The 18,740-nt window shown below is 48.9% G+C and overlaps 1 protein-coding gene across 1 annotated transcript in view; it reads left to right on the top strand.

Moving 5' to 3' along the window:
• Positions 1–18,080, top strand: part of LOC144127482 (E3 ubiquitin-protein ligase Siah1-like) — a 35,831-nt gene extending 17,751 nt beyond the window's left edge. Inside the window, exons 2-8 of the mRNA XM_077660479.1 lie at positions 661–792; positions 2,883–2,986; positions 8,806–9,169; positions 12,866–12,925; positions 13,908–14,070; positions 16,501–16,629; positions 17,979–18,080. Coding sequence (XP_077516605.1) covers positions 680–792; positions 2,883–2,986; positions 8,806–9,169; positions 12,866–12,925; positions 13,908–14,070; positions 16,501–16,629; positions 17,979–18,080 — 1,035 coding nt within the window. The 5' untranslated portion in view covers positions 661–679. The remainder of the gene's footprint in view (positions 1–660; positions 793–2,882; positions 2,987–8,805; positions 9,170–12,865; positions 12,926–13,907; positions 14,071–16,500; positions 16,630–17,978) is intronic.
• The last annotated feature ends 660 nt before the right edge of the window (positions 18,081–18,740 follow it).

The raw sequence follows: 18,740 nt of genomic DNA, 5'->3' as shown, positions 1-18,740 counted from the left end.
CACTCACGTTTTACTAGTGTCCCGGCGTTAAAAGCTCGTGCTGGATTTGACAACATTTTCCATTGTCGCAAACTCGCTGGCTTAACTATTTTTCCACAACATTTATCATCATATGTTGCCTCACGACGACTTCTTTCACTCAATTTCAGCAGTGTTTCAACGTGTGACCATCCTTTCAAGATCAAACGCATTACATGTCGCACTTCAAGTCTTGCCAAATCATTCATACCCAAAACCATTATTAATTGGAACAGGCTAGCATCCACAATCGCAACTGAGCCGAATACGACATCATTTCATGAAGTTTTAAAAAATGAAAGCGATGTGCAGTTTTCTTCTAGTTCTGTTCTGCTCTACGTAATGTGTTTGAGGTTTGGGTTTTCGTTCTCTTTATTACGTTGTTTTATTCACTATATTCATTTTGCTTTTTGTTGTTCTGCCACATTTGGATACTTGCTGACTATCAGTTATTGCGTTTTTCTTTTGTTTTTTTTGTTCTGTTCCTCACGTTAGATGTTCTTCGTGTGTCTTCATGTTCGAAGTTTTTTCATCCCCCTAAGTAATACAATCGTGAAGAGGGCCTTTAGGGGTATCTTGAAAAAAAAATAAATAATTATATAAAATTGTGCCTCTTTTTCTCTCTCCCTGTTTTCTGTGCAGGCAATATCTCGACCTGGCTATGAACGGATGTGAAGGGACTGTGTTTTTTCCTTGCCAATTCTTCATGAGGGGCTGCGACGCCCTGCTCTGCCACACTAATGAGGCCGAGCACGAGCAGGCCTGCGAGTTCAGGTCTGTTTTCCTTTTACTTTTTGTTCTTGTGGCTGCCATTGTTCTCCAGGAATGCATGTTTGCCTTGACCTGTGCACACATGTGGTAACCAGGCTCTTGGTTAAGGTTTGAGTGACGGAAACTGCTGCCAGACTGCGCGGCATCTGTTGGTGAGCTGAGGCAGCCAACAGCTGGTAGGCATACCATCAGTGGCGTGATTGCTGTGCTAATTGTGCTGAAATGCAAAGCCTGCTACATGCTGCTACATTATGACAAAATACGAGTAATCTGCGCCTAGCTTGTGCCAAAAGTCCGTATTTCCTTAAGAACAAAATTATATGGCGCCACGTGTTATCCTTCGTGAACGTACACATGCTGCATGTGATGCTGGCCAGGCCAACAGAGAAGCGATATAGGCCTGCAGCTAGCAAGAATTTACTCTGGTTACCCTGTGGTGTGGAGGCCGTGTTGAAAATGAGCATGGCAGAAACATGCACTAACAGCGCCGGTCTTGACTTCCACGCTCGTTGAAGTGGGGAAGCAGCACGCTACCGCGGAGTTCTCAGTGGGCGTTGATTTTGGGGTCCGCTTCGTTGCTCTCTCTAAAAGAGGCGGATAGTCCGGCACAATTTTTTTCTCACTCACGTCAAACTGTCTCCCAGCTGCGTGGTTCTCTTAATCAACGGCACTCAACTTCAGTTTTGTATCGTAACTTATTTGCCTCACAGGCAGCATCGTGTTGAGTAAGAACAATGCCTGATGTGCGCGAAGCCACGCGGATGCGACACTGAATTCGAAAAGTATGCGACTGTAACTCGACTAGATACCGCAGCAGCACGCACTTCGTTCTGGTCAAATGTTTATGGGTATCCTCCTAGGTGGAGCAGATTTGAAACTCTGTTCCGACTTCGAGTTATTGACCAATTCGCTCTGGCCGTACCGTAAGCTTGCCGTCCCGGTTAGCTCAGTTCGTAGAGCGAATGCTCCGGTGAAGTGGTGGTCCCAGGTTCGAGTCCCGGACCAGGACAAATTTTTTTGACTCGGAAGTGTCTGAGAAAGCTGACTACCTTTCCTTTGTACCTGTATGGCTGCACTGCGGTGGAGGCGAATGAGTAATTACTGCCTTGCACTTTGTTGCCCTGCCAAATTCTGTCCGGATGTTGCGAAATTATGTGATTCTAGCCGTAGGATAATACCTAAAAATATTTTAGCATATCGCAATCCGCGTTTTACTACGGTTAACAGCATCCACGGTAAGCTACCTGCACATGCGCAGATGGCCCTGAACACACACCGGCCGTTGCACATATTTGGGTCCCCAACTCACCGTGGAAGCGGTTCACGATAACGAATTGCGGCGTGCTAAAACTAACAACTCGATGCTTCTTCTTTTTTACAGATCAATTTTCTTTCCAAACACAGATACTGAACGGCAAAATACAGTGCGCGTCATTTTTCACTGCACGTGAGTCGCACTAACAAATAACGCAACTTACATACACCGCAGATTACGGCATATATTTGCGCCAAATGCTCAATTTTTTCTGCGCCAAAACGCACTTTTGCTTGCTCCAAAAGCTGATCCAAAGTGACCTCATCCAATCACATCACTCTACTGCATTTTGGTCGCCCTTCTCCCCTTCCTTTCATCCTGCTCAGATGCTAACATGATAGTAAAATCTTACGTCACCAAGTCAGCACATTGCTTGATGTTTCTAAACCTGCATATGTTTTTTTTAAAGTTCACAGTGGAGAACGTTTACATTTTCTACTTTGTCAACATTGAGCATTGAATATTTGTTTCTTTTTGTTGTTATTGCAAATTATTTACTGGTATGTAATTTGAAATGTCAAACATTTTGATTTCATTAGTGGCCTGATACTATTTCACTGTTGAACACAAAAAAATGAAATGTTCCTAATGGCAAGGCACTGCTGTTTTCTGCTCTGCGGAATTTTTTTATAAGGCTGCTTTCTCTGCATCACTGTGGTAGAGTTGCATTTACCCATGCTGCAGCACATGACAGCCCATTCACAACTTGCACAGACTCATCTTTGGCATTAGTCCGATCATGTTCTTTCTTCTTGTTTCCGCCCTGATGCGGACGTAGGCCGTACGTGTGCCCCTTCCCCGGTGTGACATGTCAGTGGCGGGGCTCCGTCCGCCAGATGATGTCACACTTCGTCCACTGGCACGGGTGCACGATATGTGAAGGTGAGTGAGTAGAAGCAGCTGTCGTCATCATGCCTGCATGGCTAGAAACTTTTGGCTAGGTTTGTCACTTGCTTAGTGGCAGGCTACGGCAGCTTTGCTCCACTTTTTCTGGCTATGGAGTGGGAACTATGGAGCAAAAATTAATTTTCTCTTCCTACGGAGCGAAATATAATGCTTGCTTATTGCTCCCCTTTTAGGACAGTATAGAGTGCAATACACTAACAACGATAATGGGAAAACCGGAAAATCCGATCGTTGTAACCGATCATCGTTTTATCTGGACCAGCCAAAAAAAGCAAAAAGAACACACCCGTGTATTCCTCCATGCATATAGGCATTACCCCAAGCATGTAGTCACCACCACCTGTGCTCCTGTCAAGGGCGCACAGCGTCTTGGCACTCTGCCAAGTTCGGCGAGGGAGCCACCTCCGGAGCTCCCATCAACAGATATAACTAGGCCGCGGTATTATCGGCCTAGAGCATCTTGGCGCACTGCCAAGGACAGCGCTGCGGACAGAGCGAAGCGCGGGAACGCGCAAGAAAAGCGAACACCTAAAAAAATAAATTCTCAGTCATCTCGGCCATAAACTAGTACGTTTGTGTCCGACGGCTGCGCAGCGATGGCCAAGCAAGCTACTCCCTCTAGCAATTGTGACTACGACATCGATTGGTTCCCAAGGCCGTCTGCAACGCTCCCGCACGGATTTCGCAACGCCAGTTCGTTCGCGAACTTTTTGCCTCATTTGCTTCAAAATAGTTTATTTTTATCAAGCGTTAATTCAGACAAATTTTAGCGGTAAACACTATCAGGCCGGCCAGAATCCTATCTTTGTATCCGTTATTTCGCCACTAATTGTATCTTTATATACGGTTTATTTTTACATAGGGGCAATGGGAGAATTGATAAATCTAAAACTTTGATTTTATCAGTGGCATATCTGACAAGGGTGGAAAGTTGGGCGAGTAGGTATCAATCCACGAGAAAAGGAGCGCGAACACAACACGACAGACGAAGACAGAACACACAGCACGAGAGCTCGTGCTGTGTGTTGTGTTTTCGTCGTCGTGTTGTGTTCGCGCTCCTTCTCTCATGACGTTCTATATCATTATATGTGGTATCGTTATAAGTGGATTGCACTATATTGTCAATGCTCATTATTTAATGCTTACCGTACAAACGCATGTAAGGGCCGCTCTTTCGTTTTCCTAGATTCGAGGGCCAGTTTTTGGGGTGCGACCCATACGCGCGATGTTAAGAATTTTTTTTATGGAGTAAAAATGCACCAATCGAGGAATGAGCAGCATTTATTCTACGTTCAGTCGTCGCGCGTGGAGTCTTCAGACTGAGCTGGTGTTGTCCTCTGGTGCACGCTCATCCCACAAGAAGTCCCGCAGCATGTCCCTTGTCAACTCGTAGCTGTTTCTTCCATTTCGAGAAACTTGCAATGGCTTGCCACGGAAAGTGCATTCTTAGCAGTTTGAGTTCGACCCGCCGCGGTGGCTCAGTGGTTAGGGCGCTCGGCTACTGATCTGGAATTCCCGGGTTCGAACCCGACCGCGGCGGCTGCGTTTCAGTGGAGGCGAAACGCTAAGGCGCCCGTGTGCTGTGCGATGTCAGTGCGCGTTAAAAATCCCCAGGTGGTCGAAATTATTCCGCAGCCCACCACTACGGCACCTCTTCCTTTCTTCTTTCACTCTCTCCTTTATCCCTTCCCTTACGGCGCGGTTCAGGTGTCCAATGATATATCAGACAGATGCTGCGCCATTATCTTTCCCCCAGAACCAATTATTATTATTAGCAGCTTGTATTCCTCAATGCATCCTTTTGATTGCACCATCGTCGGACGCACTTCTCGGCCACGTTGAATTTCCTGCCCGCCGCACGCTTGCCGTGTTCGAGAGCGAACTTACCGCCATGTAGCTATTGAGGTGCTTGCCTATCGTGCTAAAATTGTGACGTTCGGCGGCTGCATGCAAAAGCCACAACTACGTTGAACTAACATTTTACCACAACTTCCATGCCTTTTACAACCACAAAAAGCTGGATCTGGTGGCATTTGTGCCAAGTAGATAGCGGGAGCTCGCGGCCAGAATGCGGGCGGACCGTTGCTCGCAGCCGAGCGGATCGCGGAGGCCATGGCCTGTACATTTCAAAAATTATTCCCGTGTGGGCTGTGGAAAGGGTGTGGCCCTTACAGGGATCTTTTTTTAATGTTTCTTTCGGAAAAGCAGGGTGTGGCCCTTGCATGCGTTTATAGGGCATTTCTAACACAACTGCCAGCTTTCAATGCTGAAAGCCAAGGAAGACAGATTTTTTGGAAACCTTAGCAAATTTGCTAGGCATATCTAGTTACAAAAAGCCTCCATTGATGTCGCCAGATGCCACATCAATGAGGTGAAAATAGCGCGGAGGAGAGAAAAACGCCCCAGGCAGCCACAGGCACCTTTGGGGGCCGAACTATTTGGTGGAATGACACAGTTCGAATGCTTCATCCCTGTAGCCTTTCCTTCGTTGTGAAGAAAAGCTGTAGCCAGGTATAGTCAAACCTCGATGTAACAAACACATGCAATTCTTTATTTATATATCTGGCGCGGTTTTTCGTTAAACCGATAAAACAAGTGGACGAGCGCTGTGCCTCCTCAGCTAACAAGCTGCAAGGTTTGCCTCATTACACGTGTGACCAGTGGTGGTGTGTCTAGCGTTTGTGTCACAGTTCACTCATTATCTCGCACAGGAGGGGTCTTGTTTTGCGCTTGCACAACTTTTAAGGAGTGGATGGTAGGCTGGAGTGAATTTAATGTCACTATGTAACAATGTTTTCATCCAGTTCTATTTTATTATAGCGTAAGCATAATTTGGCTCATGCGTGGCATTGACCGAAAGTGTGGACACTTACCTGAGTTACTCGGTAACTCGATAAATCGGTTATTTGGTAATAAATTAAGTTCTGTGGAGCGTCACGCTAGCTTTGCAAGAAGTTGCATGGGAAAAGCAACATGAGGATTGCTTGCGGATCGTGAGGAACATGGGGATCGTGCTATGAGGGCACAGGTTTCCCTTTTTATTCCACTCTTTGTGTTGTGCTTTCAACTTTGTATCTTTCTCTGTCCTTGGTTTCAGAAAACGTATTAATGATTCTTAGCAAAAATCGCAGCGAATTTTTCGAAACTACAGAAAAATTGTTTCAACCACCGCACTTAGAAGATTAAAAGATGGTTGCTTGCTTCGGATTCATGCAGTTCCTGGATTCTAGTACGGTGATTTCAGATTCCTTGTCAATATTCTGAGATCCCCCCCCCCCCCCCCCCCCCCCCAAACAGTCACCATCTTCACCGCCAGTCGATGTGAGCGTAGGATGGCTACTCAAAAGCTACAGCGGGTTCTATTGACCGATGCGAAACATGCAAAAGGTGCCGACCGACTGGCCATCAAATGCTCAGGCTACTACATCTTCTGTGGCGCTGTTGGGAAGTTCCAGATACAGTGCTGTTATGGCAGGAATGCTAGTCGCACCACCACGTCACGTGTTGTGAGGCAAAACCTGCTGCCTGCCATCCGAGCACCCACAGCTGTACCATTCCAACCTGTAGCATTCAACACCTCAATTCAACTCAACTCCGGCACAGCTTAGCGCAGGGCAGTTTGATGTATAGGGTAACACTTACATGTGTTTATCAAAAATATTTACGAGCTTTGATGTCGCCAGTAATTCGTAATATCGATTTTCATTACATCGAGGTGTAATTGTACTTCGACAAGTGGCGCATGTGGACTACAGCGCTGGCCCCGGAAAATGTGCTGTCTTGCTGGGCCGGGCCCGGGCTTGACAGCGCGTGCCAGGCCGGGCTCGGGCTCGTATATAGAGGGGCTGCGTACAATGATGATAGGGATTTATTTTATGCTGCAAGGGAATCTACGGCCAAAGAGCGCCATGGCAGAAGATATTTTTCTTTCCTCAAGGTGGGGTCAAAGACCGATTTCCCAATCAGTTAACCCTGAATAAGCAGAACACCAGGCCAGAGGAAGCTTATACCGATTGTATCACCAGGAGGTACCCAGTGGCACTGGGGATCGAACCCCGCACCTCCCGCATGCGAGGCGGATTCTCAACCACTGGGCCGCAGCTGCGTACGGCTTTTGGTTCATTATTGAAGGGTGAAATACACCGAGAGTGTTACGACACATATTAAATAGGGCGGTTGTGTTCAATGAGCAGAAGATTACTCTGCAATTATTTATTTTTGGCATCTGCTATAGAGGCATATTCCTCACAGGAGAAAAAAGTACAAGTAATGACGATGTTTTTTCCCACTGTTACCCTAAACATCTTTGATATGAAAGACTCCTGGAGCTTAAATTTTTAAGTGGTTTATTTATTAAAAAACCACTGCTTTTCCTTTTTCTTTTGCCCACGCGGAAGAAGAGAAAGCTCAGCTCATTTGTAGACAGACTTTAATCAGCGTCACTCACTGTGTTATGCCTAAAGAAATTCGGACGCGCACGCCTTGCCGCATTGAACGATATAAAAGGTAAGAATATAAATTGCAAAATCCAGCAGTGGGCTGCACTAAGCGGCGTTCTTACTGAAGCTATTTAACACGTGACTGACCGCTTATTGCACGAGTGCGCTCGCCTACTAATCTAGACAGTACCGCTGACTTTGCTGTTTCAGCTATCAGTAGCACACGCCATCACATCTTTCAGAAGGTGCTCTCCATCTGTTCATTTTTGTGTTACCGCTCACGTCTGAACAAATGAAGCCTCATAAGAAGCGCTGGAGAAGGGCCTTCGTTCGACTGTCGACGGGCAGCTGTCCCAAGATGATCTTTGATTGTCGCCTCCCAAAAACCACATCTCTACCCTACGAGAAACGCCGTTGAGAAGAGCATATTGCTTTAGGGAAAATCGGCTCTACAAATCTACTACCCAGTAAAGAGGCGCTTTTATTACTTCTCTTCACCATAGAAAAGTGAACAGTGTGGCCTTAATTCAGCACCCGAAATCGTGCTCATTAAAAAAGGAAATGTCATGGTTACGGCTTTGAGTTCGTTTGATTATTTAGACAAAGCGGGCAGTTAAAAAATGACATGAAAGATATAGAGATAACGCAAAGTTTATTGCGCGTTTGTGCAACCATTTTCATTTGACTCTCTTAAGTTCGGGGCTATTCACAGACAAGATCACTCTTCAATAAAGAAAGCGGCCGAGCCCGCCTTATGTTCTCTTTTTGTATTTGCCTAGGCAATGTTTTCCAGTGTTACTGCGGCTTGAGCACCTTTGCTGGCCGCTTTTTTACTTGCGAAGCTTGAGATAGGCGAAGTTTAAGACCACAGTACGGTAAACATGGCAACTGCTACCGTACGCCAAATGAGGCTAGGCAAGCGTGACAAAGGTAGCAACGTCAACGCTTTGCTGGATTCACCGGATGGCTGCCTGGCCACGCTACCAATGTCTACTATCTGTACTCGGTGAACAATTTACGACTTGAACTGCTCAGAGAACGGGCCCGGGCTTGGCCGGGCCTTGCATCGAGCATGGTGGCCCGGGCCCAGGCTCACTAAAGTGTTAATGTAGCGGGCCTGGCCTGGGCCCGGGCTTGATGCCATGGGCCCGGACCGGGCTCAAGCTTTGAGTTTCCAGCTCGGGCCCCGCAATGTGGCCCGTGCAGTGCTCTAATGTGGATACTGAAAAATGTTTTGCTCTACAAGATAGGCTTCAGTCTGTGAATACCCATGAGATCTGAACCGTTTGTTAACAAGTCCGAAATTCAGAGAATATGATGCACCACAAAGTGTTCTCCTTTCCATCTTTCTGCCAGGGGAGCACCTTGCATTCTTGATGGAAAGCATCAACATACCGTGCTCCGCCAGTTGGATTGTAGTGCAGTCATGTTTTGGCCACCACTTTATCCTGGTGCTGGAGAAGAAGGAGAGGTACGACGGCCACCAGCAGTTCTTTGCCGATGTGCAGCTGATTGGATCCCGCAGACAGGCCGAAAACTTCACCTACCGGCTCGAGCTCATCGGCCACAAGCGGCGGCTCGCCTGGGAGGCCTCAACACGCAGCACACACGAGGGTGTCCAGGCTACCAGCATGAGAAGCGACTGCCTCGTCTTCGACACCAGCATGGCCCAGCGTTTCGCCGAGAGCGGGAACCTGGTCATCGAAGTGACCATCTTCCTGTCTGTATAAAATCACACATTTAATGATACAGGCTCCAAGAATAAAAAGAAGAGGAAGTAAGAATTTATGAAGTCAAATGACATGTCAGACATTGTTTAAATCTAACAGGATCACGCTCGATTACAATATGTCCAGGAAACTCTTCACACTCGCCAATTGCAGCTGTTAAAAAAGATTCGTTAAATGCATTAGTAGATACATGTAAGCTCCGGATGGTGATAAAGTTGAACAGACAAGATGATGTGTGCATGGTGGCACTAGTAGAGAATCACGGAGATTGGGGCAGTTGTGGTAACGAACAGACAAATGCGGGAAATTTTGCATCTAAGGGCTAGTTGTCTGATACCGAGAAATATCTTTAATTAATACTGCATGCTGTAGCAAAAGTCATAATTTGAAGGTATAAAACAGACAGTGCGTTTCTGGAAGGATTCAATTTCGTTAATAGGTACACCTGATGAGAGGACGAAATTGCCGATGCGTATTCGAGCTTCGGGCGAATTAATGTTTCGTACCAAGTTTACCAATGGATGGCGGTGATAGTGAAAGTTACCTTCTAGTGAAGCCCGGCGTTCTTGAAGTGTCAGCAGCTAGTTTTGTGACACGCTCATTCCATGTTAGTTTATTGATCAGCAGGTCACCTAGACTCAAGTTGTGATATGATAGTTGAGTTTAGAGAATATGCATAGGAAATGTCGGAACCACGTGATACGTGCATGAAGTTGCATTTATTTATGCTCAGTTTCACCATCCAATCTGAGCACCATTTTTCAATTTTGCGGAATTCGTTTTGAAGGGTTAGCTGGTCATCGTGAGAAGAAATGCATGGTAAACATGCAGTCGTCGGCGAACAGAGAAATGGGTGATGCTATGGCAGAGGGGAGGTCATTTATGAAGATTAGGAAAAGCAACGGTCGAGGTTACTTGGTGAGTGGCGGAATGATACCCTCCGATGACTGTATATTGAAAGCGGTTTATGGGGAAACACTTAATTCAGGATACGTTCAGTGCACCAATACACAGGCATTTAAAGAATACACAGGCAATTGAAACATTACTCTTTGGTGGGGGACGTGACTGAATGCCTTGGAGAAATCCAGTAAAACGACTTCGGTTTGGAAAGATGAGTTAAAGTAAAAGTGAAGGTCAGAAGTGAATTCAAAAAGTTGGGGTCGCATGAAAGGCCAGAGTGGAAACCATGCTGACTCGAAAAAAATTATCAAGTTGGCTTGAGTAAATGACGTGTTCTGTGACCTTACAGGCAAGTTAATGAAATGGGGTGATGATTGGATGGATTGGAGCGGTTTCCTGATTTGAACACTGGGGCTACTCTGCCTAATTTCCAGCCAACAGGTATCGAACTGCTAGCTAAGGACAGGGTGAATATATTCTTTCAGAGACGGCTGGAAATAATTTTAATGGACTGAAGTACCTTTGCAGGTATATTGTCGGGGCCAGGGCTACTTGACAGTTTCAGGTTCTAAATGAGTTTTACGACTCCTTCGGGACTTATATGAATGGGAGGAATTTGGACAAGTTTACAGGAGCTAGCGTAGGTGTGCTGAAGGCAGGCATACATGTTAAAATATAAGAGAAGTATAAATTCATGACACCGGACCGCTGTTGAGTCGGCACAGGGGAGCTGTCATGATTAAATAAGGAAATGTTGTGCCTTTAACTTCGCGAGGAGTAATAATATTAATTGGTTTTGGGGGGAAAGGAAATGGCGCAGTATCTGTCTCATATATCGTTGGACACCGGAACCGCGCCGTAAGGGAAGGGATAAAGGAGGGAGTGAAAGAAGAAAGGAAGAAGAGGTGCCGTAGTGGAGGGCTCCGGAATAATTTCGACCACCTGGGAATCTTTTGACGTGCACTGACATCGCACAGCACATGGGCGCCTTAGCGTTTTTTCTCCATAAAAACGCAGCCGAGGAAAATATATTTCAAAATTTTTGTGGGTTGGCACGGGGGATGCAGAGTAGGTCCTGCTGATGAAACTTTCTCTTTGAGCGTCTTAAAATGTTTGTGTTCTGCTTCAGGAAATTAAAGTATTTTTCCCAGTTATGTTCAGAATGGCTGCAAGAAAAAGGCACTTTAACTTGTTTCAGGATAGCTTTCTTAAAACGTTGGAATACCAGTGTTTCCTGTATTGAAACGAATAGAAACGTGAGGGACATGTTAATCAGAGATAAAAGTTCGTCCGTGTATAACAACCAATTTTTGGTCACAGATTTTAGAGTGGCAGATTCGCGAAAACGATAACAAAATATTTTTGTTTGTTGATACCAGAAATGCCGGCCAGTGTGTAGTCTCGTATGTACTTGATGGATGATTGTCTGACAGGGGTGGGGAAGGAAAAGTCGAATACAGCATTTGGTGATCGCTCACACCACTGACCTTTTGCACTGACTGTATCAAATTTGCATAGGTGGAAAAAATGGATCCCGTGTGTGATTATTGCGAGTTGGCATGCTGACTGTTTGGGCAGTGTTAAACATAAGAGACAGGTCAAAATATTTTTGGACAGGCAGGAGGAGGCAGATAAGCTGATCCAATCAACATCGGGAAAGCAAAAATCGCCACAACGTAAATAGTTGAAGTGGGGAGGGCGGAAATTATATTGAAGGAGGACCTAGTGCAGACTGTGGGTAAAAGAGGTATCACATTCTGGTGGGTGGTAACGGGCAGTCAGTATATTCGTGCTTACGGGAGGCGAAGAATTTACACAAAGGATTTCACGGTGATAGCCAATATGAACAGTGAAGGAAGATGAGCCCGAATTTATCAGCACGAGAAACCCACACGACCCTGCGACGTTCCTTATCGTGCCCATGAACGGTGAAAGATGACATGTCAGCAAGCAGTTCGTCATTACTGCGGTTGCGCAGGAGGTGCTCACAGGGAAGAAAATAAGGAAATCGGTTTTTGAGGAAAGGAAATGGCGCAGTATCTGCATCACATATCGAGGGACACCTCAACCGCGCCCTAAGGGAAGGGATAAAGGGAGAAAAAGATGCCGTAATGGAGGGCTCTGGAATAATTTCGGCCACCTGAAGATCTTTAACGTGCACTGAGATTGCGCTACACACGGGCGCCCATGCGTTTCGCCTCCACAGAAATGCAGGCGCCGCGACTGGTGTTCAAACCTGGGAGCTCCGGATCAGTAACCGAGCGCTGTCACCACTGATCCACTGAAACAGGTGCCAGCCGGTACACCTACTTCGCTTTAGACCAAAAAAACAGATTAGGCGAAACACTGCAATTTAACTACTGCTGAAAGTAGATAGAGAGCGATAGCTGTGGTGTATCAGGAATGTTGAGGCGAATTGGCGTCTCTAAATTGATTGCGTGCTGCACACTGGCTAGGCAGCGCGTTTGCCCTGGCAGTTGATGGTTGATCGCGAGTGGTAGGTCACCAATGAACGCTGCGGCCTATTGTTGCAGCGCGCGCGAGTATAAAAGTTCCTGGGGAGCGCTCAGCAGGTGCACATCGGCTCTGGCGATTGCGGGCTGGAGCCGCGGATTTTTTCCACCCCAGGCCAACAAGACCTGCACCTGCGTCCGCCGGAAGACACAGGGGATCAGCGAATATCTTTTTTTCCGAGGTGGGATCAACCTTTTACGAATTCTCGCCCAGCGAAGTTTGGACAACGCTGGGCGGAGCCCCTGCTCTGCGGCCATATGGCCTTGCAGCAAGTCCCCAGCCAGAGATGCCATGACCCGGAGGCATGGACCACCGTTCATCCCCAGAACGTGGGTGAGCCGACAGGAGCAAGCTGGAAGTACGCCACGCTCGCTGCCGCGGTAGCTTGCCGAGCGCAGGGCCATGCCCTAAAACCGGCGTCCGTCGACGCGGCCTCCCTGCCACTCCCGCCGCCGGCTCCCGATCCGACAACTCGCCGGCGTCCGCTCAACGCTCAGGGGGCCGCACAGACCGGCTTCTTAAGACGTGGAGGTCGCAGGCATTACCCAAACCGGCACCCGAAGACTTAGTGTTTGGCATCAAGCCGAGAACTCGAGTACCTTTGAACGAGGTATTTCAGGAGAACGGATACGGGAGGGCGTTCATAGCCTACCTCGGACCGGACTCTTCGCAATTCATCACAGTTCTGCCGGTACGGGACCAGAACTTGAATCTCATAAAAATGAAAAAGCTGAAATTGCAGACAAGATTATCGGGGACTTCGAGATCTGTATGCAGAATAATAGAGTCCCACTTACGGGCCACCTGACGCAAGACGGCGGCAACGTTTGCTACGGCGTGGTCACCGTACGCAACACAGACACAGCGGAACCCGTCCGCTGAACTCTCCAGTGGTGCCATGGCGAAATTCTGGAGGTACCAAGATAGGGACGTTGAAAAAAGCGCGAAGCACCTTTTCCAGAAAGCAGGAGCCGCGCTACGTTCATTACGAGTCGATGCTCGTTCAAGCCCGTGAATATTCGCGCACCATCCGGGCCTGCGGTCACTGCGGTGTTGTCGGTCACCTCAGGGACGCCTGTCCCGGCGAAAGACAGGACAGATGTTGAGTGTGCGTCCAGCAAGGCTAGCTCGCTGAGGGGGTACGGGTCCCTCACGAGTGTGTTTTGAAATGCTCTTTGTATGGCTGATTCCATACTACGGGGGCCCGCGCGTGTGTTGCAAAGTACCGAACCCCCCAGCCGCTGCGCCCGAAGCAGGCACCGACGCCCAAGAAGGGCTGGCGTAAACGTCGGAAACGGCGGCCCGCCAAAGCAAGGACAAGCCCCCGAGCAAGCCAGGCGGTCCATCTACCCGCAAGCCGGAGTTGCCTCTGACAGTACCACCGCCGCCCCGAGCCGACGTGGAGAAACGAACGGGTGCTCCCCCACCAGGTTCTTCGCGGACGTGGACGCAAGCCATGATCCAGGGATCCCAGGTGAGCGGCAAGGGCAGGGAAGCCCCTCCTCATCCCCCCTTCTAAACCGCCAACAAAAACGGCCGAGCAATGCGAAATTTCAGCCCTCAAAGAGGAAATCGCTAGCCTACAGAAGCGTCTTGCCCTGACTAAGGCGCGTCAAAATTTTGTTGCCCAGAGGCCCACTCCCACCGCGGTGGAGGATATGCATAGCGACACACCGGCAAACGCGCTGACTGCAACCACGTAGTGTTCTCTTGAGGCGAGGGTTAGCGCACTGGAGCCCCAAACGAACTCCGCATTCTCCGCCTTAGAAATTCGAATCACAGCCACCATACAGGCGGCTCCACACAAAATTCTGTCCTTTATAGTCGAACACATGACCAAACTAACTACCACGTGCTCCGGCCCACTCAAGCGTATATGGATCTGCAATATTAAGACTGGTAGACCAAAAGTAACCCAAAAGGAATGGGAGCCAGCCCTCAACCTGCCCAATGTGACAGAACCTGCTGTCATTGGGGCACCCGGCTCAGAGGCGGGCCCCTTCCTGTTAAGCATATATTCTAGTTATGATCATGGCGGGCACTGCGAAATCGCTTTGGTATACTCACGCAGAAATTTGGCACTCGTACAAATTTTGCTGTAGAACTGCAGAGGTTTCAAGGCCCGCATTAGGGGGCCGACCTCCGGCTTTTCCTAACAACGTTCCTAAGTCTTCCTGGTGTAGTGGGCCTCCAAGAGCCGGGGGACGCAGCCATCTTCACAAGTTGCTCAGTATATCAGCAGGATGAGCAGAGCTGCCTCTGCGTATATAAAAATTATACAGCTTCCCCGGTGGACCTGCATTTCAAAGCGAGTTTCTCGTATGTGATGGTGACGATCCTTCCGCTACTCAAACAGGACCCCCATTACACGCACTCAACGTTTACAGCTCTCCCAAACTTCCAAACGTCACATTTGCAGACTTACTCAGTCGCGCGTTAAAGGTGGTGAACAGGGACCCGCTCATAATCATTGGGGACTTCAATGATTCAGCCTCTTATGGGGGTACATGCGTGAATAAAAATGAGGACGCAAGCTAGCGGAACTTGCGTCAACTTTGTGCCTTACTCTTCACACGGACCCTGCACAACGCACTCGCATTGGACACTCTGTGGCACGCGACACATGCTCATATCTCATATTTAGCAGAAATATTAGATATGCAGATTGGCACAACACCGTGAAAACCCTGGGTAGCGACCACTGCATTCTTGCGAGCACAATCCGCACCAAAGCCTTTACAAGACCTCACACTAAAACAACCTTTCTTGACTGAACCAAATTCAGATCCAACTGCAATAACCCTACCCCTACAGCGGACCAACATTGCGCTACCTGGTCTCCGCACCTCATCTGCCAATTCAACGATACCGAACAGCACGTTCAGCTGTCAGAGGCGAATCCGGCGGTGGAGAACAACCTCCACCTCTGGGAGGCCCGGCACGGCCTCGTCCGCCGATGATGCCTGCAGAAGCATAATCGGCAACTCAAAATCCGCAACGCGGAATTCACCTAACAAGCAGCAGATATGCGGCCAAACTGCCGACTCGAACTGCGTAGACCACTGCTCGACAAATGTCGAACCGGAGCACGTGCATTGATCCGACCGAAACCCGCACCGAAACCCCCAAAAATCTTCAACGAACAATTCACACCTTTAACGGAGACACAGCCAAACTGGCTGACGCGCTCCGACATAAATATCTGTACACAGACCAGGATTCGCGTGGTCCGGCGTACTCGTATAGAGGTTCTGAGAACGCACAGTTGGATAAAACGTTCCAGCTTCACGACCTCAAAGCGGCCCTGGCCAAAATGAACCGAGGGACAGCCCCAGGCAGGGAGAAGGTGACGGCGAAACTTCTAAATAACCTCCACAAACCAGCCTACGAGCGGCTGCTCGAATATTTCATTACCATCTGGACGGGACATACGCCTTCCTGGTGGATTGGAAGACTGCTCTCGTCACATTCATACCTAAACCAGGCAAAGCTCACAACACCGACAACCTCCGGCTCATCTCTATCACTTGTGGGGGGAAGCTGATGGAGGCCATAATCCTTGGCAGATTGTCCACCTACCAAGAAACGCACAACGCTTTTGCAGACACCATGTACGGGTTCCTCCCGCACCGGTCCGCACAATATGCGCTGCTGCAACTTCTCAAGGGAGATTCTTGATCCTGTCAAGCAACCTAGTGACAACAGGGTGGTCCTCGCACTGCACTAGCGGGGTGCTTTCAACAATATGATGCATGATATTATCCTCTCCCACCTGCCACAAGTGGACTGTTGAAGCCACACATTCCAATACGTTAAGCAATTCCTCACAGGTTGGCAATCATATATCCGCCTCTAAGACAGTGAACATGGCCTGTATCAACTTGGTACGCGACGGACTCGACAGGGAGCAGTCCTCTCGGCTCTTCTCTTCACTTTGGCCATGAAGAAGCACCCTACTCTGCTGGGTGAAGTCCCCGGTGTGCAGCATGCCCTGTACGCGGACGACATCACCTTCTGGGGAACACATGGATCGGTTAGAGAAATCGAGGCCAACCTCCGCAAGCAGCGGCTATTGTGGACGATTTTACACGCCGCTACGGCCTTGAGTGCTCCGCGAGCAAATCCGAATTCGTGCACATACGTCCCAATTTAAAGTGCAAAAGCAAAATTGCCCTCTCCCTGATTGGTCGCCCGATACCTGAACACGAGGAAATCAGAGTATTGGGACTATACATACACAGGAACCACAAGATTGACACCGCGCTGAAAAAGGTCCGCAAAGTGGGGGTTCAGGTGGGCTGTATAGTCCGCCGGGTATCAAACAAACGAGGGGAGGGAGTTGCGATGTAAAGACGCCCAGCGGCTGGCCAATGCATTCGTAACCAGCCGAATCCTGTATTCGGCACCGTATCTCCACTGCGCATATGCGATGAGAACACTCTCGAAGTGATTCACCGCAGAATCTATAAGAGAGCTCTCGACCTACCAATTGCAACTTCCAACCAACGTCTCCTAGGCCTGCGAATGACGAACACCTTTGAGGAGCTGCACGAGGCTCATCTCAACAATCATACATGCGGTTAAGAAAAACAGGTGCGGGTAGCCGCCTTCTGACCCGCCTCCACATCAGTTACACAACCCAACAGGAGAAGCGGGTTGCCCGGCCCGTGACCTGGCGCTTCGCCCTGCAGGTTCGCCCCCTCCGCAATAACATGAAAAAGGATGCCCATGAAGGCCGTTTGCGATCAGTATGGTGCTCGACCGCGTACACGGACACGGCTGGTTCACTCCATGGGGTTTGGTATCCGGCGGTCGTCGTCCACCGAAACACCCCTGTCTTTCGTGAAGTTGCTATCGCGCTTGCACCCGCGGATCCAGCGTTCCGAGTCACTATCACCGACCCAAGGGGGGCTTGCCGCAATTTTGAACAGGGACCAATTCCAGATCGTGCCTTCCAAATTTTACATAGATGTGAGTACCGGGGTTTCCCAACCAGGCACACCATCATCTGGGACCCCGTACATGCGGGGATAGAGGGAAATAAGGTATTGGACGCTATTTCCCGCGCACTTAACCACCGGGCATCGCTGCTCTAGCTGTCTGATCCGGCTCCTGATTTAAATCCGGCTATTACTTTTCCGGAGATCTCTCTCCTGTATCAAACCACTCACGGCGGATACCCACCCTCTTGTGAAGTCCTCAAGTAGGCGGAGGAGCGCTGGCTTCTCCTCTACAGCAGCACGGTACTGTGCCGGGCAGTGCTTAAACATTTAAATTCGGCCTTTTCGGGCGAGTGTCCACACTGTGGGGAAGTGTTTGCTGGCGAGTATCACATGGTGTGGGCTTGCCCTGCCAATCCTACTTTCCAACCCCACCCAAAAGGACTGGGAGGCTGCCCTGCTCGGCTGCTCAACTGTCCTGGACCAACGAGCCCTGGTGTCAGAAGCGCGGGCCGCTGCGGAGGCCACAGTGGTGCCGGACTAGAGATCTCTCCAAGTGATTGTGAAGGCCGGGAACCTCAGACCCGGTCCAAGCAATAGCTCTTTTGTAAATAGTAAAATAAGTGTTTTACACCACCACCACGCATCTGCCACAACGTCGCAGCGCTAATGCATGCAGCCCACATCTCTTTCTCTCACCACGGCCACGTACATCAAAGCATGATTGAGGCGTCCACTGACCCAGGGAGCCAGTTTTTGTGCTCTTTCCTAAAAATCATTATTGAACGTTGCCAACGCCAATGAACGCGGACGGTCTATAGCCTCAGTGCCGCGTTTATGCCACAACCTTGTCAATGCCAACGCATGCAGCCCACATCTGTGACCACCGCCACGCCACGTATCTTAAAGCGCTACTGAGGTGTCTACTTTCCCAGGGGGCCAGTTAGGCACCTTTCCCCTGCTTTCGAAGGTCCTGCTCTTCAGCAATTTTGGCGCAGCTTCACATGCCAAGCGGTCGCCGAAAGTCGCAGAGCATGCATTAATGAAGCATTTGCTTTAAAATACTTTTCAATCGAAAAGCTTCACTACGCCAGCTTTTTCGAGCCGTCAGCGGGGCCGCAAGTTTGACCTTGAATGTAGCTAGAGGTCAAACCATGAGCATAGCTGGGGGTATTCAGGTTCCATACATGACGTTCGCGACACC

This window comes from Amblyomma americanum, chromosome 1 (genome assembly GCF_052857255.1).
Source record: "Amblyomma americanum isolate KBUSLIRL-KWMA chromosome 1, ASM5285725v1, whole genome shotgun sequence".
NCBI classification, from domain to species: domain Eukaryota; kingdom Metazoa; phylum Arthropoda; class Arachnida; order Ixodida; family Ixodidae; genus Amblyomma; species Amblyomma americanum.
Note: the sequence above shows the minus strand (reverse complement) of the source record. Positions and strands in the feature narration are given on the sequence as shown.